The following is a 17,503-nucleotide window of genomic DNA, read 5'->3' as shown; positions in this document are numbered from 1 at the left end:
AGTTTCGAAAATTTGTCGAAGCTTTGGGAAATCTTCGTTTCAGAGAAATATTTATCAGTACTGTGTCAACGACAAAACGCCTAATTAAACCGGCTAAACCAGTGATGCGCATTCTTTTATTTTTCGTGGCACACCTTTCGTGGCCTAGACCAAAACCGAATACATAAACTATGCATAAAAAAATTGACAGCACACTTAGTAGTTTGTTCTGATTCCACTATAAACACCAGGTCAACTAAATGCAGAGGTAAGTAGTGTGCACACAATGCCCACCACCTGACATGATAAATCACCTGACATGTTTCAAAGAAATATCAAAAATATTACATTTTTCACAGATGAATATATCATAAATAGTTTCTATCCACACGCGACATACGTTTATGTAAATCAACACAAAAAATAAAAACATCACCTTGACCATCAAAGATGTTCGTTAACTATTAATATTATATTAGCTACAGACAGTGATCGCATCAAAGGAGTGGTTCTGATTCTACCAAAAACAGCAGATCAACCAACTGTACAGGTCTAGTGCGGCATCATAGCTGCACTATGATCTTGCATAGCTTAATATCTCAATGATCTTGAGATGAAAGATGTGTTTTTACCTAGTTTTTTGAACCAAAAACAGAAGAAATACCGGCAGTTGATTATGCAAATTTATTTAGATTGCCATAATAGCGTTCGAAATGTTTTGATTGTTTTGATTAAGAGACAACAATGGTTATCTATGTCTAAATTTCATCTTATGGTGTAAATATTCCAATCAAGCATAGCCATTACAAGTTTTTAATTCTTAACAAAACTAGAATATGTAAAATTACGACGTCATTAAGAGTTGTAAGTCAAAAATAGAGACTGGAAAGCAGTTAAACTCGATTAGGAGTCGTTAACCAGTTAGGTAACATGAAAAATTGACTTTTTGGCACCTTTCAGTTCCAAAATTGATGTAATTTTTGAAGCATAGCCCAAAATCTCACCCCAATCCCCCTTAAAAGGGTTACGTAACTATTAAATTGTCCACAAATCATCCTGAAATGCTTTTACACATTAAACAAGTCTATAAAGATAATATCAAGGCCTCAACAGCATATCATTCGATTCTAAAAGATCAGTGAAGATAGACAAAGATGAGTGCTGCAAAAATAGGTGAAAATGCTGGATTAAAGGACTTAATGTCCACTGTGGATGCAATTCAAACGACACTACAGAGACTCAATGTGGATACAAAGCTTGACTTGCCAAGAATTGCTGTCATTGGGACACAATCGTGCGGCAAATCATCGGTTTTGGAGAAATTTATTGGAAGGTTTGTATTGATGTGCTGCTTAGTGCCAACAATTCAATAATCATTTATTCACAGAGACTTCATACCACGTGGAACTGGCGTCACAACACGATGTCCTCTAGTGATTAATTTGGTACATGATGAGGATGAGGATGAATGTGTAAAATTCTCAGATTTTGATGAAGATTTTGACGATTTTTCGGAAGTTCGAGATGTAATAATGAATCAAATGGATTATGTGGCTGGCTTTAACAAGAAAATATCCAAAAATGAGATTAATTTGACGATTTATTCACCAAATGGTAGGTTTAAGATCTTTCCTTTTCTCTCTCTCGTGTCCTCTCTCATCCTCTCTAACTGCATATATTAATAAAACTGCATAATTAACCCTCAATTCCTCTTTATCTCCCCACACACAGTCCCCAACCTAACCCTAATCGACCTCCCTGGTATGACAAAGATGCCAACTGGTGATCAACCCAAAGACATCGAAAAGCAAGTCCGTTCAATCATTCTCAATTACATCAAGCACAAGAATTGCTTGATATTGGCTGTTACACCGGCAAATGCTGATCTTGGCAACTCTGATGCACTACATCTGGCCAAAGAAGTTGATCCCGAGGGCAACAGAACCATATCTGTAATTACGAAGCTTGACTTGATGGATGATGGAACTGATGCTGTTGAAATTCTTGAAAATGAACAAATTCCAATGAAACTTGGGTATGTTGGGGTTGTTAATCGGTCACAAAGGGACATTGACAATAATAAGGACTTGGAGGCAGCTGCAAAGGCTGAAATGGAATTTTTTGAAAATCATCCATCGTATGAATACATGTCTGATCGTTTGGGTACGGGACATCTACAGAAAGTCGTCAACAAGTACTTAACAGGTGGAATTATCAATTTTTTACAAAATTTGGACGAAAAATTGACAAAAGCTCAAAATCGCATCGACAGTGAATTTAAGAAGAAAGGCAGTTCCGCTGATGCTAAAATGTTGAAAATGTAAGGCTATGAATATATTTGAATATTAAGTGGATTTTAATGATGTTTATATTCTCAGATTGTTACATAATATTAGGAATGAAATTAGAATAGACAAAACGTGCTTTGCTGCTCCAAAAAGGTACGGTATGAATACATTTTCGTAAGTCGAGCGTAACTCGAGTGTTCAGTTGAGTCCATATTGACCAAGTCAAGCGTGAATTTTACTAAGTCGAGCGTTACTTTGACTAAGTCGAGCGTGACTTTGACTAAGTCGAGCGTTACCTGATTAAGTCGAGCGTGACTCTGACTAAGTCGAGCGTGACTCTGACTAAGTCGAGCGTGACTCTGACTAAGTCGAGCGTGACTCTGACTAAGTCGAGCGTGACTTTGATTAAGTCGAGCGTGACTTTGACTAAGTCGAGCGTGACTCTGACTAAGTCGAGCGTGACTCTGACTAAGTCGAGCGTGACTCTGACTAAGTCGAGCGCTATTTGGACCAAATCGAGCGAAACTTGACAAGGTCGAGCGTAACAAATAGTTTTATTCATTCTTTTTCATAAATAATTTCAGCTCAAAGACGTCAAAATCTACGAAAAAATCAGATGTACATGTTAAAGGATTCATGGAGCTTCACACCCTTCTCTCATGTAATTTACATCCAGTTTAATTCTAAAACTGTAAATTAATAACTTGATCATTTTACAGCCAAAAAATATTGGTTTGTATTAAGTCCAAGTACCTTATCGTGGTACAAAAATGAACATGAAGGTGAATTGGAAGGAATGGTCTTTTTGGGTAACTTGAGAGTTGCAGATGTACAGGGTAAAAAGTTTAAATTAGTTGATGCTGATGGTCAACATTTGTGTTATGTATGTATCTATTCTACCTAGTATCTAACCAATAAAATATGTTTTAATGAGAATTTTCTTTGCAGGACATGAAAAAGTTAAAATTGGTAGCCGATAAAGCTGAAAAAGTCAACACCTGGGTCGAGAAAATTAACGTTTATAACGGAACTCAGATGGACACTTTTTACATTGATGATCCCACAAAAACAGTCATAAATGGAAAAATTGAGGTAAAACTTCATTATTTTACTTGGGAATATACATTTACCGAACTATCCCGATCTATTCCGATCTATCCCGAACTATTCCGATCTATCACGAGCTATCCCGAACTATCCCGAACTACCCCGATCTATCCCGAACTATCCCGAACTATCCCGATCTATCCCGATCTATCCCGATCTATCCCGATCTATCCCGAACTATCCCGAACTATCCCGAACTATCTCGAACTATCCCGAACTATCCCGATCTATCCCCCTCTTCCCCCTCAGGAAGAGTAAACGACCCCTTGCATTTTTAAAATTTATTAAACAATTTTCCATTTACAGACAGTTCAAATTTCAACTTCAAAGAAGCCTGTTAGGGTATTGGTAGACAAATACAGTCAATTGATATCCAAATTCCCAAAGAAGTGCTATGATAAATTTGTTGAAGAAATTGTAATTGAGCTGGCAAAGGAGCTTGTTAAACAAATCAATTCTAGTTTAGAGGTAGGTTTTAGTTTGGTTTAGTGCTTGTCGGGGGCGTACCCACCAGCAAAACAGGATTTTGGAGGAGCCCCCCATCATCCTTTCCCACTATAAACTGTTGATCTAATATACATAATTTTAGGAATACGATGAAGATGACAGCGATGACGCGGAATTTCGAAAATACATACAGCAATCATTTCAGAAGTTTGAAGCTGTTATAGGTAACCTTTTATTGACTAATACTGCTGGAGATCGATCCTTGTGTTGATGGGTTCTGTCCTCCTTATAACTTAACTAAAATCCTTTATCTCAATTGTCTTTCAGATGAAGGAGATCAGATAATTGATCCGTCCACAACAATAACAATTGAGTCATTAGTATCTGCTACTAAAACAGCCTCAACATTGAAATCTTCAGTTAAAAGTGATGCAGCTTCCAAAAAAACCAGCAAGTCTCCTATCAAATCATCCACAAAGTCATCCAATTCAACTGAAGAGCAAACAGTCCAGAAGTCCAACAGCTCTAATGTCAATGCATCAGTGACACACGAAGATGATGAGGATGATGATGATGTAGAAGATGAAGTCGAAAGGTCATCAACTGACAAAATTAAATCTGAGTTTGGGAACTTCTTTAAAAGAGCAAAGAGTGCAGCGATAAAAATAGGCAACACTGTGATGACTGCCATTGAAAAGGAAGCTGAAAAGTCAAAAGATAGAATTGAGGAGGATGCAGTAGTTGAACAAAAGGAGGAAGCTAAGTTACAGGAGGCCAAGCCTAAAGAAAACAGCACTAAGGTAACTACTAAGCCAACCGACGAAACTAAGACAGCTGCTACTCAACCAAAGGCATCGAGTAAATCTGTCACCAACAATAGCAATCCTAAGGTTACAGCTGAATCAGCCAAGAAACCCATACAGAAACCAAAAGATCCAAAAGGAAAGAAAAAGACATCAAAAAAGAAGAAGAAGAAGTCAAAGTCAGATTCTGAGGATGATAGTGGAAGTGAAGAAGAAGCAGACAATGCAGCTGCGGAATCCAACGAAGACAAAGCAGACAATGCAGCTTCTGAATCCGGTGAAGATGAAGACAAAGCAGATGAACCAGCTGAGGAATCCGGTGAAGAAAAAACAGATGAACCAGCTGCGGAATCCGATGAAGATGAAGATAAATCAGATAATGCAGCTGCGGAATCCGAAGAAGATGAAGACAAAGCAGATGAACCAGCTGCAGAATCTGATGAAGAAAAAACAGATGAACCAGCTGCGGAATCCGATGAAGATGAAGATAAATCAGATAATGCAGCTGCGGAATCCGAAGAAGATGAAGACAAAGCAGATGAACCAGCTGCAGAATCTGATGAAGAAAAAACAGATGAACCAGCTGCGGAATCCGATGAAGATGAAGATAAATCAGATAATGCAGCTGCGGAATCCGGCGAAGAAGAAGACAAAGCAGATGAACCAGCTGCAGAATCTGATGAAGAAAAATCAGATGAACCAGCTGCGGAATCTGATGAAGAAAAAACAGATGAACCAGCTGCAGAATCTGATGAAGAAAAAACAGATGAACCAGCTGCGGAATCCGATGAAGATGAAGAAAAAGCAGATAATGCAGCTGCGGAATCCGATGAAGACGAAGATAAAACAGATGGCGCAGCTGCGGAATCCGGCGAAGAAGAAGACAAAGCAGATGAACCAGCTGCAGAATCTGATGAAGAAAAAACAGATGAACCAGCTGCGGAATCCGATGAAGATGAAGACAAAGCAGACAATGCAGCTGCGGAATCAGATGAAGATGAAAATAAAGCTGATGAACTAGCTGCGGAATCTGATGAAGAAAAAACAGATGAACCAGCTGCGGAATCCGAAGAAGAAGAAGACAAAGCAGACAATGCAGCTGCGGAATCCGATGAAGACGAAGATAAAACAGATGGCGCAGCTGCGGAATCCGAAGAAGAAGATAAAGCAGATAATGCAGCTGCGGAATCCGAAGAAGAAGAAGACAAAGCATATGAACCAGCTGCAGAATCTGATGAAGAAAAAACAGATGAACCAGCTGCGGAATCCGAAGAAGAAGAAGACAAAGCAGACAATGCAGCTGCAGAATCCGATGAAGACGAAGCAGCAGAAGAAGAAGCAGAAGAAAAAGAAGCAGCAGAAGAAGAAGCAGCAGAAGAAGAAGCAGCAGAAGAAGCAGAAGCAGAAGAAGCAGAAGCAGAAGAAGCAGAAGAAGAAGAAGCAGCAGAAGAAGCAGCAGAAGAAGCAGCAGAAGAAGCAGAAGCAGAAGAAGCAGAAGCAGAAGAAGCAGAAGAAGAAGAAGCAGCAGAAGAAGCAGCAGAAGAAGCAGCAGAAGAAGCAGCAGAAGAAGAAGCAGAAGAAGAAGAAGCAGCAGAAGAAGAAGAAAAAGAAGAAGAAGATGAAGAAGAAGAAGAGGATGATAAGGAAGAAGAAGAAGGTTCTGATGAGTAATCCCATCAAGTCCAACAAGACATGACCACACAAGCTATAAATTACTCCAAAAACATATAACAATATTTTCTATACTCAATATAACATTTCACATACAGCACGCGTCACAACATGCCAATCGTCACAACAAATTAGTCATCCCAATACACAGCGACCAACACAAACAAAAAAGAAGCAGCAAAAAGCAGTCAAACAACAAAATTTCATCACGTAAGTCAGTAAGTTTTGTTTTCATTCTCACATAGCTGTGGCAGTCGCAGTCATAGTTGTGTATTTAGTGATGACGGAAGGCAATTATTGAAATTTAGTTCCAAAATCATCAAAAGTTACCAAAATTAAGCCACAACCATCCACAGTGCCATCAAAAATGGGCTTAAATTGTTCAAAATCAAAAGACACAAAAAAGAAGAAATTGGAGGAAGTAGACAGCACCTTAAAGAGCATAAATCTGTTGAGGGAGGAACGGAGGCAAGCTGAAGTGACTGAATTACTTCACAGAGCTGAAGATGCCGCTGAAAAGGCTGGAAATATCTTGTTGATTGATGACGACGTGCGACAAAAATTTAAAAAAAATTAAATTTAAATAAAATAAATGTTAAGCTTTGATATTTTGTACGATTTAACTGTATATGCTGTTTATTTGCCAATTTTGGAATGTATGAGGCTGTTATGTTGTGCTGTACTTTATATTGCCTGTATTTGGTATTGCACAACTCCTTGAATTGAACGAAATGGAGAATGTCAAGGAATTAGGGAAATTAATTGTGAATTTTTGTTGAATTTCCCGAGCTGTACATGAAGTTTTGGACATCAGACACCTTGTCAGCATGACGATGGCACGGAGTAACTGAAATGATACGCAGGCATGACTCTGATTTTATATTCCATGGGGCAAATTGGTTAACGGACCGGCATGTCTCAACTAAAGTGTGTCTTGTGGTAACATGGCGGATTTGACTGCGTAGCTCTGACTTGGGATGGCATAGGGTAACTTACCGAAAGGCCAGAGTGGCTCTAACTTTGTGTGATTTGGGGTAACTTGACTGTTAAGCCTGCATGACTATGACTTAGTGTGCCTTGGGGTAATTTGGTTGACAACCCTCCATTACTCTGATTTAGGGGAACATGGGGTAGCTTGGCTAACATGTCGACATGACTCTGACTGGTTATGATAAGAGGTAACTTGGCTGAGACATCGGCGTGACTCTGACTTGGTGTAACTCAGCTGCCAGGATGGCATGCTTGTGGCATGGGGTGCCTTGGGGTAACTTGACTGATACAAAGGTGTGGCTTGGTCTGACTTGGTTTGACATGGGGTACGTTTAACATGGGCCGGCATGACTATGACTTAACTGTGCCTTGGGGTTACATGGCTGATAGGCCAGAGTGGCTTTGACTTGGTGTACTTTGGGGTAACTATGACTTAGTGTCACCCTCACTTAAGGTGACATGGTTGATAGTTACCCCAATTCACAGCAAGTCAGAGTCTCGCCTAACTAAGTCAGTATAACTTTGTTATCTATTGGATCAATTAGTCATCTTATTATATTCAGGAATGACACATTCTGGTATTTTTTGTTAACAATCAAATTTCTCCCATTCCGTAACTTCCAATTACTCCCCAACCTCCCAAGAGAACCCCAACAATTCTCCCAAAATTCTTCACTTTAACTTGACCTCAATCTGATCATCAGAAAATCTCTCCGGCTCAGTATTACATAAACTTACTTTATATGTTACTTGATTCATTTCCCAAAACAGCCAATAATTTATCTCAATTAATTCAATTATCACTATTTCCACTGCTGCCTTCTCATTCTCCACATGTTAATGAATGACTGAACGAAATCTATTGAGATTTCTGATCTTTAACATTTACTTTTTCTATTTTTTATGTATGAATGAATGAGAATAGGAAGTGTCAGTTACATTAAAATGATATAGAATATTGTAAGAATAATGAGGTGGAAGTGGCTTATTAGGTGGAATTGGAGGGATTTTGTGGGTCAGAGAGGAAATTTGGGGGTACATCATGGATTGGTGTTTAGTTGGTTGGGATTGGAATTAAGACAGAACCATGATAACCTATAAGCCTAGTTACCCCAAAACACAGGCATGCCAACCTGTAGTCTAGCTCCCCTAAGGCATACTAAGTCAGCATCATGCTGACCTGTCAGTCAAGTTACCCCAGGTCATACTAAGTAAGAGACAAGTCGGCCTGTTAGCCAAGTTACCCCATGTCAGAGTCACGCCGACTTTTTAACCAAGTTGCCCCAAATCACACCAATTCAGAGTTACTCTAGCCTGTCACTTGAATTACCCCCAAGTTACAGCAACTCCTAAGCATGACGTCTTATCACCCAAGTCACATTAAGTCACACCAAGTCAGAGCCACGTCGGCTTGTCAGTCAAGTTGCCCCAAATTGCTCGAACTACCCCTAGTCGCTTCAAATTTCCCCAAGTCACTCACACCATGTCAGACCCACACCAGCCCCTCACCCAAGCCACACCACCAGTTTGCCGATCAATTACCCCACCATTCCTACCATTCAGTCCCATATTTCTTACAACAAATTACACCAAATCTGTGTCTCAACAGAGACAAGTAAAATCAATAAAGTCAATTCCTAACTAATGGAATAATGTGGTCCAAATAAGCCTTCGAAGAAATGAATTTACTTCTTTTTTTCGTGTGCGTCATTTTTCGTGGAACACATTAGCAACATTCAGTATGGAATGCTGTATAGTTGTGCTGCTGAATTTGAATGAAAGATGACATGAGAAAATTAATTAAAATTAGTAAGAAATTAGGAAGGAATTTTGGATGTTATGTGGGAGTTATGTGTGAGTTATGTCAAGGAGGTTATGTTGGGGGGTAATTCAGATGTTACGTAACGTTCTTAGAGGGAGGGTAAAGAGGGTTTGGGTCATAATTGGCAGGATTTCGGGAGCTGGACTTCATTGAACTTCAATTTGACTCAAATAGACTCTGGTGAAGTCCGGACTCCAAAATGGAGTACTGTCCCCTCTGGTTAGGGTCACGTAATATGTGAATTACCCTTAAATGCTGTTTATGGATGTTAATTGGGTGTAATTATTGGATTAGTTGAGAAATTTTCAAATTTATTCCCAAATTACCCCAAAAACAGCAACAATTTGTCTCAATTCCCACTAATCCCCAGCTCCCCCACACCCCTAACTCCCCACCTACCTCCCCCATCCCCAAATTATCAATTGAACTTCACTTCATCCTCACAATCGCCACCAATTTTCATCTCTTTAATTCGTTATATAAGCTTGTACTTCATCAATGCCCAACGGCACTGCTGCCCGCCTGCTTATCGTAATTTTCCTTTTTTATTTTTACTACATCCATCCATCTTTTCAATTTCATTTTCCGCTTCATTAATTCTCAATAAAATATATATTTCAGTTATTCAAAAGAGAACAGCAAAAAAAACCGCAAATTCACATTTTTTTCATGCTTATTTTTAGATGTTGTTGGGGGGGATTTTGGAGAGGTTAGTGATGATGAGTTGGATGAGATGGATGAAGATGTTGATGATGGGAGGGTGATGGTGTTGGGGGGTGGAGTAAGGGGTTGATTGAGGGGATGTTTAAGGGAAATTGGTCAATTTTTGACCAAATTTTGAGCATTTTTTGAGCATTTTTTTGAGCAATTTTTGAGCAATTTTAAGTAATTTAGAACAATTTTTTGAGCAATTTTTGAGCACTTTTTGAGCAACTTTTTGAGCAATTTTTGAGAAATTTTGAACAATTTTTTGAGCAATTTCTGAGCAATTTTTGAGCAATTTTTTGAGCAATTTTTAGGCAATTTTTGATAAATTTTTAACAAATTTTTATGAGTTTTTATAATTTTAGACAATTTTGAAGGTGTAATCACTTGAATTCCCACTTCAATCGAGACTTTATTGTCAAATTTCATACTCTGAACCCCCACGACTCTTCCTAACCCTACCTTGATCCATTTTCTGTCTCAAATTTCCTCAAATATCCCTTATTTCCCTGCAAATTCCTCAAAAAAAATCCCAAATTCCATCAAAATCCACTTTTCATCTTCCTACCCCACCTAAACCTTCCACATTCATCTTCCAACATTCCCAACCCCACCCAAAACCCCCTCCTTCCTATCTCCACCCCTGTCAAGTCTGTTCTGTTAATGAATTTAAATAAAAAATACCCTTTTTTACTCCTTTTTTTATCTCAATCATTATCGCGATGATGATAATTTACATCCTTTTTTCTCATTGATTACAACCTCATTTACTTTTAAACATTTCTTTTTTATCTATTTTTGTAGTAAAATGAAATGTGCTTTTTATGTTCATTTGGAAAATATTGTGAAGCTTTTGGGTGTATGTGTGTGTGTGATGATTTAAGAGTTTAAGGAGAAGTTGAAATCTTTAAAGCAGTCGTGGACAACCTTTTATGTTTCTAGGGACACTTTGTTCATTAGCCTCGATCAAAATTGCACATGGCATATGGCTTATTGCATTTTATAATAGCCCAATAGTGCCGCGACTCACAGGTTGTCCATCTCTGCTTTAAATACAATAATTTAAGATTTAATGCACAGTTATTGCTATTTTATTCAGTTCAAAGTTCAAAAAACCCATGAAAATTGAAGAATTTTGTACAAAAATTGGGTATTTGACCCCTGCACCCCCTCAAAATACCCTTCCCCTTCCAAAATTCCCTCAATCCCCAAAAATCTCCATCAATTTGCCATCACAAAATTCTCATCAAAATTCATCCATAATTTACCATTATCTGAAAATTTTCTGTTAAGCATAATGCCATAAGCAGCATGTAAAGCTACTATTTACCCCCATCCAAACTCAAAATCATCACATCAGACTCTACAGAAATGGATGCTTCTCTCGTATGCTCCTGTTTTGCATAAAATACATACAAAATTGCTAGATTTTCCATCTAAACCATCAACATCTTCTGAATCTGCTCTTTTTTGTTCGCATCAATGGTTTTTAATGTGTAGTTCAGGTGTGGGTAACCTGTGTGGTATGGGATGTTTTGTTGGATTCTTTAGGGATGGTCATGAACTCTACAAAATGTAGGGTTTTGGTTGAGGATTACAATCTAGGTGTGTCCAAGAGGGACACCAACCTTTTTTTGGATATGCCATGATTCGCGTCGTCTGTAGATTTGGTTCAGGCTTACCATCATGTGCCGTGGAACACAGGTTGCCCACCTGATGCTTGCAACTTAAGTGTCGCGGAACATTAATGTGTCATTAAAATACCATGAACCGGACACCATGTAGAGCTCTTGTCGAAGCTTAATACCAAAATGTACCGCAGCACACAGGTTGCAGCCCCGAATCTTACAATTTGTATGCCATGGTCCACAATTGTGCCCCCAAAATGCTATGAACAGCATACCATGTGCTGCTTTGCTCGATGCTTACAGCCATCCAAGTTGTGTCCCACATCACAAAGGTTGTCCACCCCTGTCCTATTTTTGTAAACATGACAAAAAGGATTGCAGCTCTTTACAATTTGTTATTTTCCTCTCAAATGACTGTCAATTGATGCTTAACTGTGACTTTTTGTGACTGTCAATGCTTGAATTATGCTCGATTTATGCTGCTTACGTAATTCTCCTTATTTTTGAACATTATTCGCGATTTTTCATTGTTGTGCGAATTGACGTAAATCATTTCCTTAGTGATGAATTGTATGTCGACGATTGAAGCTTTATGCTGGAAATTATGAGAATTTTTTCGACCCTCATTTAACCCTTTATTTTACGCTGTTTAAGGATGAACTGCAGTAAAATCCGCAATTTATCACCAAGCTTCTTATTTTGCTTGTTTTTTTTGGATGTAAAATCTGCAATATTATGGCTGAAAATAATTTTTGTACAGCATTAATCCTCACAAATAATCCGATGATTATTTATTTATCTCATTATTACGAAGCTTGTAGAGGAATGGAGCATAAAGGGGAGGATGCTACGTGATGCTTGATGCTGATCATGATGGAAATTTATTGAGGATTTATTGGATGGGTGCAAATTTTTTAATGAATTTTTGGTAATTTAGATGGCTTGATTTGAGGGGTCATGGCCGATTCCTGAATTTTACTGGAGTCTGGATCCGACAGCAGTTGGACTTTGAACTCTACTAGTGGCAAGACTCAACTGGAGTCGGACTTTGGGGTCAATTTAAAGTCAACAGTCAACAGGACTCATCTAGTCGACTCCAGTTGAGTCCGACTCTCTGAGTCCTACCAACTATGCTTCAAAGTATGAATCTAGTACTTAGCTATCAAAAACTCAACAACTTCATCAGCAGCTTCATCAAAAAAATTGACAAAATATCCCAGAATTGACCCCCAAAATCCCCCAAAATTCACCCAACTTCCAACAACATCCATCGACATTCCCAGTCTCAAAAGGACGATTTGCAAGTATAATCAAAAGTATATTCAACTCAACTTGACTCCATCCCTCACTTATCTCCATTCACTTTATAGCTTAATGCGATTTTGCTTCTTTTTTTTCAACATTTTTTTTTTGAATTTTTTTTATTTATTTTCTTGAATAATTTCGCGTCTTTATTTTGATGCTGGAATTTCACATTCTTTTGCGTAAAATTGCGATGAATGAGAAAATATTGAGATGTGCTTCCTTATGCTGCACGTCATGGATAAATAAAGAAATTAAAAGCTAACAACTTTGAGAAAGTTTTTGTGGATTTTTTTTTAATTTCAATTTTAATGACTTTTTTTGACTTTGTGCTGGAAAGATCAGGTTTGGGAGTTATGGATGAGATTTATTTACTTTTTTTGTTTGGATGGTGGTCGGTGTGGGGGTGTGGATGTGGATTTATTTTTAATTTATTTACCGAAACTTGAAAAGAATTTTTAAATAAATATTTAAAATTGAACTGAAACCAGAGGAAGCAGTCCTCAATTTTGGAGACTTTGAAGTCCAATTGGAGTCCAGTGGAGTTGATTCTGGGTTTCCCGTTGTGTCGTTGACCAACACCCACTGAACACCTAGGCGGTTAGTCTCTACCAAAAACTGAGCACGGTATTCGGTTCCTATTTTTTCCTAATTTTGCACCCAAATTTTTCAAAAACTGATGTAAATCCAGCCTTACGTCAATTTACTAATAGCAATTCTGCATCACATCCACCTCAATTCCCAAACATCCATCAAAATCCACCTTTAAATCACACTAAAAAAAATCAATTTCCACTTCCAAAATTCTTTAAATCATCACCATAAATTCCACTCAATTCACTCCTTGAACTTCCAAAAAAAGCAAAAAAAACCTTAAAAATTTGTCAAAAAAAAAATTTCAATTTTTCCTGTCGTAAAACTTTTTCGTGCACTTCACGTTGAAGCCAATGTAATCAGAAAGAAGCACAAACAGCACAAAAAAAAGTGAGGAAAATTTATCACCGTCGTAAAAAATGATTGTAAGGCATAAGTATTAGTGTCATAAGCAGCTATATATGTGCAGGTTGTACGAGCGATGACAAAATGTAATTTATCATTAAATGATAAATTTGACAGACTTTTTTGGTGCTGGTTCCTGTTGTTCAAGTATCAATTTGAAAGAAATTGAGGTATTGGGAGGATTTATGGGTGATGTAGGGGGGTTATGTGCTGGATTTTTGGCTGGGATGCTGCTGTATTTTTCTTTATTGTTGATTTGTTCCGACAAAACCTCAAAAAAGTCTCGATATTTTGCGAAAATCCTCTGGTTAACCTATAGGTACAGGTATGGCAAGATGTAGACCATTTGGAATTGGTAATTGGTGAAAGGCAGGCAAAGGTGTGAGGGAGGTTTAGAGAGCAAAACTGAAGATAGAGGAGGTAACAACAGGGCACCAAGGACATCATTCGAAATCTAGAACTTCAGCCCCGCTTCGCTTCCCCCAATTTCTATTTTTGGACACACATTTTCCAATTTTCTATGATTTTTCAAGATAAAATCCAAAACTAAATTTTAGAATTTCAAACAATTTTAATTGTAGGGAGAGGGCAAGGAGGGTTAGATGGTTTATAAAATTGTGTCTATGTCTCCTGGAGCTCTGTCAGGGTGTCATAATGATCACTAATTCTAAATTAATGTCTCTAATGATCGCATTATTGGATTATTTTAGGATTTTATAATGGAAAACCCTAAAAAAATGAGGATTTTTTTGTTAAAAATTGGATGGGGAGTGGAAAGAAGTCGGGTAATGACTAAGCTTACAGGAGGCTTCTATTGACTTACATGGAGATGTTAATAGGGTAATTTTGGATGTGGGCTCTCATTTTGCTAGGGTTATTGGCTAAAATCGTCCAAAATCTCCCTTCACCCTTTTAAATGGAGTTCATTTCACTAAATTCGACTTCCTCTCTAAATGAGGGGTGAGAGGAGTGTTGGGTAGCGGACTAAGGGTTCTTAAAGCTGAAATTTAGGCCAAAAATAGTCTCCGGATAGTCTCATTTTTGGGTTATTTCTCTTGAATTTGTCGGGAATTAATCAAAACCAAGACTTCTTACTTGCTTCGATGGCCGTACAGATCAACTGCTATCCATGGCGTCCCACAGATGTCGCCTAAAACTGGTTCTTTCGACACCTTCCTTCCAGGAATTCTTCAGTCTATCACAAGCTAAACCAAGACTTCAAGAAGCCCTAATGTAGATTTCATGAGTATTGAATGCCCCCTTGTGTCCCCCACCTTGTGCAAACCATTAACATCAGCAGCAGCTGAGTCTTCCTCATACACACAAGCACTAAAGAACTGTCCCATAAAATCAAAATAGACACACACACACACACACAAAAGTCTGTAAATCATGAAAAATTACTCACCGAAAAAATGAAATTTTTTTCTCTATTTTTTTGTTCCTTTCAATTTCCTCCTTGAATTTGACTTTTCATGTCACTGGACACAGACACTTGACAATTGTTCTTGCTTTTTTTTTTATCACGCGGTGAATTTCACTTTTTTTTTTTGCTATTTTTTGATGATAAAAATGAGCTCATTTATTGGCTTTTTTTGAGCATTTCACAAGCATAAATTGATGATTTTTTTATGCTGCTTTATGCTGTTCAAAAACAGGCACAACTCAAAATTATTATTGGACATTTATTTTATGATTTTTTTTTTCCAATTTCCTCTACAACACCCGGTGTCCAATGAAACTTTTTTTTGTGCTGCTTGTGCTGGCTGTTGCTGCTTTTGATTTATTTGACACACTTTTGGGCTGTTGTTGTTGTTGGAATTGGAATTGGAATTATTTTTTATATTTGGGAATCTGTTGATGAATTTAATAATGACAGACGATGAATGTGATGGATTTTGAGTGGATTTTTTGGATGGAAAATTTGAATTTAATTGAGTTTTTTGGGGAATTTCGGGAAAATTGTAGAAAATTTCAAGAATATTGCAAAAAAAAAATTGTGAATTTTTTTGGAAATCTGCGGATTTTTGGTGATATTTTGAGGATTATTTGGAAAAATTGCAGATTTTCAGGGAAAACTTTGAAGATTTTTTAGAATTTTTTTAGCAATTTTAAGAATTTGTAGAAAGTTTGAACAATTTTTTAGAAATTTCTGTGGATTCTTTTGGGAAAATTTAATTTTTTTTGGGAATTTTGAAAATTGTTTGAATTTTTTAAAAAAATTATGGAAAATTTGAAGAATTTGTTTAAAAAAAAATTAAAATTTTGTGATAAATTTCAGGATTTTTGAGAAAATTTTGAAGAATTTTAATAAATATTTGAGAATTTTTGGGGATATTCTGGAAAAATTTGTAGACAATTTAGAATTTTTGTGACAATTTTTGAGAACAATTGAAAAAAAATGTGAAAATTCGTGAAAAATTGTTAAAATTTTGAGGATTTTTAGAAACTTTTAGAATTTAATTTATAATTTTAAGAATTTGGTGAAAATTAGAGCATTTTTTTAAGAATTTGTAGGATTTGAGGCTAAAAAAATTGAATTTTTATTTGAATTTAAAATTTTTAATTTTTAAAACTAAAAATTTTCCCCAAAAATATTAAAATTGGAATTTTTTTGACATTTTTTCATCAATTTTTCAAACAAATAATTTCACATTTTCAACCAATTTACAATTTTAAACTTTAAAAATTCAAAATAATTCCCAGAAACTTCAAATTAAATTTAAATTCTCAATTCCAAAACTCACAAAACTCTCAGAAATATTCACAATTTCAATTTTCCAACGAAATTTTAAATAGCAAAAACTTTTATAATTGAAATGCAAGAAAAAAAAGTTGAAAGTTTACGTCAAAGAACTTCGAGTTCAAAGCAATGCAAAGCAAGGCAAAGCAGCTATTGTGCTAAAAGCTTTTGTACTCAAAATTATTCTCAAATAAGTCATAAGTTTTGTAATTTTTCTTTCTTTTGTTTCTTGTGCTTTATAAGATGTATAAGATGCAGATGTAGGTTGATGAGTGATTGAGTGATGGATGTGGATTGAATAGAGAGGAATATGGCGTATCCAGGGGGTAAGGATGGGGGTTGGTATGAAGGATACACAACTAGAGTTGGCAGGATTTTGAGAATCGGACTCAACTGGACACCAGTCTCGAGCTCCAAAGCCTCCAATAGAGTCTAAGCAACTCTGTTCCAAATTGTGTTCCAACTCTGTCTGAAAATGTTAAAATAATTCTAAATTCTAAAAAGATTTTTTTTTTTTGTTCCTTTTTTCATCATTTCTACCTTATCATCCTAACTTCACATTGACCTTATCAACAATCTGTCAAAAAAACTCTTATCAAATTTTGAGATTTAAACGTAAAAGTAAATGTTTAGTTCCATAGTGCTTGAAATATGTTATCTGTCCAAATTCGAATATGTGAAAGTAATCGGGTTTGTAGCTCAGATGGTAGAGCGCTCGCTTAGCATGTGAGAGGTACCGGGATCGATACCCGGCAGATCCAATTTTTTTTTTTACTTTTTTTTTTAACTTTTTTTGCTTTTTTTTTAATTTCTTCTGAATTTTGAAAATTTTTGTATTTTTTTTTTTCTTCAATTTTTATGATTTTTTTAAATGTTTACAATTTTATTTTCGAATTAAAAATCAGAAAAATTACAATTTTTTCAATTTTTATAGGAAAAAATCTTCAAAAATTGAAAAAATTCAACGATTTCTAGTTCACAAAAAATTGTAAAAAATTAAAAGTTAAAAAATTTAAAAA

General features: G+C 36.5%; 1 protein-coding gene and 1 non-coding gene across 2 annotated transcripts; both read left to right on the top strand.

Annotated features, from left to right (window-relative positions):
* Nucleotides 1-1,114: 1,114 nt before the first annotated feature.
* On the top strand, nucleotides 1,115-6,918 carry LOC139099746 (uncharacterized). The gene is made up of 10 exons (XM_070652260.1): nucleotides 1,115-1,312; nucleotides 1,367-1,593; nucleotides 1,711-2,299; nucleotides 2,358-2,420; nucleotides 2,852-2,928; nucleotides 2,987-3,150; nucleotides 3,216-3,359; nucleotides 3,681-3,842; nucleotides 3,964-4,045; nucleotides 4,149-6,918. Exons 1-10 carry the CDS (start codon nucleotides 1,134-1,136, stop codon nucleotides 6,293-6,295), a joined length of 3,834 nt encoding a protein of 1,277 aa, XP_070508361.1. The 5' UTR covers nucleotides 1,115-1,133; the 3' UTR covers nucleotides 6,296-6,918.
* A 10,254-nt stretch (nucleotides 6,919-17,172) lies between these two features.
* On the top strand, nucleotides 17,173-17,245 carry TRNAA-AGC (transfer RNA alanine (anticodon AGC)). Its single transcript has one exon. It is a non-coding gene; the product is annotated as a tRNA-Ala (tRNA).
* Nucleotides 17,246-17,503: the final 258 nt, after the last annotated feature.

The sequence above is a fragment of the Chironomus tepperi genome, unplaced genomic scaffold (genome assembly GCF_022539635.2).
Source record: "Chironomus tepperi strain 1889 unplaced genomic scaffold, CSIRO-AGI_Ctep_v1 contig_486, whole genome shotgun sequence".
In the NCBI taxonomy this organism is placed as follows: Eukaryota; Metazoa; Arthropoda; class Insecta; order Diptera; family Chironomidae; genus Chironomus; species Chironomus tepperi.
This window is presented reverse-complemented; position numbering and strand designations above follow the sequence as displayed.